This window comes from Dendropsophus ebraccatus, chromosome 1 (genome assembly GCF_027789765.1).
Source record: "Dendropsophus ebraccatus isolate aDenEbr1 chromosome 1, aDenEbr1.pat, whole genome shotgun sequence".
NCBI lineage: Eukaryota > Metazoa > Chordata > Amphibia > Anura > Hylidae > Dendropsophus > Dendropsophus ebraccatus.
Window position 1 is genome coordinate 56,306,626 of NC_091454.1, and position 2,362 is coordinate 56,308,987.

The following is a 2,362-nucleotide window of genomic DNA, read 5'->3' on the forward strand; positions in this document are numbered from 1 at the left end:
TACTTCAAAATATTTATGTTTGTGTCACAGTCTGAAGGAGTCACGTTGTGTGGGTAGGGCTAATGTTGTGAATTGTCAGTCTGCTCTATGACAAATAATAAGCCGGACAGATAACATGGCCAGGAGGTACGTATACACACAGACTATAGAATAATTTATTGTATAAAAAGAGTTTCACTTTAGCTTTACCAAAGATAGTCTCACAGGAACACTCTTGTGAAATGTTTTTATTTCTAATAAAACAAACTCATCAGTTCCTTAGCCACAGTATCCCAGTGGTCGCAGTAATTGTCTATGACAGTGCTTAGCACCTAGATACATATATCAGTCTCTCTGCCCCCTTACGTCCTCCTCACATGGTCCTTTTAGGGTTGCGTACGAGGAGTTTTCGGAATGCTTTCCTGAAGTCCCTGTTAAACACAGTATATATGACAGGATTAAGGCTGCTGTTGCAGTAACCAATCCAGAAGAAAAAGTTAAAGAGTGCATCGGAAATGCCGCACTTTTCTCTACACACAGAGTCCAAGCTGTAAGTAAAGAAGAATGGGAACCAACAAATAACAAAGCCTCCAATGACCACGGCTAGGACAAATGTTAACCTCTTCTCCCTCAGCTGCTGCAGCCGGGTCTGTGAGATTGAGATTGATCTGTCCCTTTTTTGCTGTCCTCGGTTTATGGACCATGAAAGCCTTTTAACTTTTGCATTGCTGGCGTTATTTGTAGGGCCATGATGAGCTGACTCGGGGAACCTGTGAATGGAAGATGTGCTTTCCTCCAGGTCCATTTCATCTGCATCCAGGTTACTGTGCGGGTTCTGCTGGTCACAGCAATCCTCATGATAGCAAATACCTGGTGGAAGATTGCTGCAGCCAGAGAGGCCGTTCTTGAGGTTGGACACGGTAGAGGCTCTATGTTTGGCTACTTTATAGATCCGACAGTATAGGAATATCATAATGATGCAGGGAAGAAAGAAGGATACAGTGCATGAAAATAAGACATACCACGTGTCATCATTGAGATCACACCTCCATTCTTCGAGGGTATTTGTCTTCAGCAGCGGTGGGAAGGAGATAACTGCAGATATTATCCAGATAATGGCAATCATACTCTTAATCCTTTTGGGGGTGCGCTTTAAGTTATACTTCACTGCTTTGGTAATAGACCAATACCTGTCCATGCTGATGGCACATAGGTGAACAATAGAAGAGGTACAAAACAATATGTCTAACGCCAGATACATGCTGCACCACACATTGCCAAAGTGCCAATAGCCCATGACCTCCTTGGCCAAGGAGAATGGAATGATCAAAGCCCCCACAAGAATGTCTGCAGATGCCAGGGAGACCAGAAACAAGTTCTGCGGGGCCCTAAGAGCCCGGCTGGTAAATATTGCTAAAACCACCAGAATGTTCCCAACAACAGTGGACAAGATGATAGCCCCCACAGCGAAAATGATCAGGGCGCTCTCCCATGCTGCATAGGGCCAGCTGTTCAGCTCTGGCTGGCTGCTGTTCCCAGAAACATTGCTGATTCCAGCAGCTAAAGTTGTAAGCTCCATCTCCGTCACATGTTAATAGCAAATGAATAGTCCTAGTAGGCAGTCCAGTGCAGTATTATCAGTCTATGAGTTGTGGGGGTCAGTAGCCAGGGCTATAGTGATCAATACTACATTGTGTAATAAGCTACTTACAGATATATCCCAGCAGATGAGTTCTGAGAATTCCTGAAGATCAGTCCCTGCATCAACTCCAGGGAATCCTCATCCTGCTCAGGAGACACTTCAGTCCTGTCCTTAATCTCCAGTCCTGTCCTTTACCTCCAGTCCTGTTCTTTAGACCCAGTCCTGTTCTTTAGATCCAGTCCTCTTCTTCACCTCTGCCTTCAGTGCAGATGACTTCTGACTTCTTATCCTACTTGGCTGCACACTGGGTGCATTCCACTTTGCACTTCAGCTTAGAGAAGGGAGGGAGGGAATACCTGCTTGAAGTTTCTCAGTCCATAGATCTTTGTTCCTTAGGACAGTATGGAGCTCAGATGACAGTCCTGACATTCCTCTCTTCTGGCAGAAGCCTCCAGACTTGCACAGCACCACATCCAGGTGACCATGGCAGAGCTAAGACAGAGTGATCAGCATTGCTCCTAGCAGCAGAGCAGCCTGCACCGCCCCATACTAGTGGTGGGAGGGAGGGGGGAGCCCAGTGCAGCTCCTCTGGGTAGTCTCCCAGTATTGAGGTGCTCCCTCATACATGAAGCTTGCTGAATAATGGGCTGCCTGCACTGAATGTCATATACACTCAATTTCACAGAAATCTTTGTCACACAGCTGTCAAGTTTATTTTCTCTTGCAATTCTATTAATATGC

General features: G+C 45.7%; 1 protein-coding gene across 1 annotated transcript; it reads right to left on the reverse strand.

Annotated features, from left to right (window-relative positions):
• Nucleotides 1-210: 210 nt before the first annotated feature.
• LOC138773984 (alpha-2Db adrenergic receptor-like) lies at nucleotides 211-2,099 on the reverse strand. Its single transcript, XM_069954518.1, has one exon. The coding sequence runs from the start codon at nucleotides 1,556-1,558 to the stop codon at nucleotides 353-355; it is 1,206 nt and encodes a 401-aa protein (XP_069810619.1). The 5' UTR covers nucleotides 1,559-2,099; the 3' UTR covers nucleotides 211-352.
• Nucleotides 2,100-2,362: the final 263 nt, after the last annotated feature.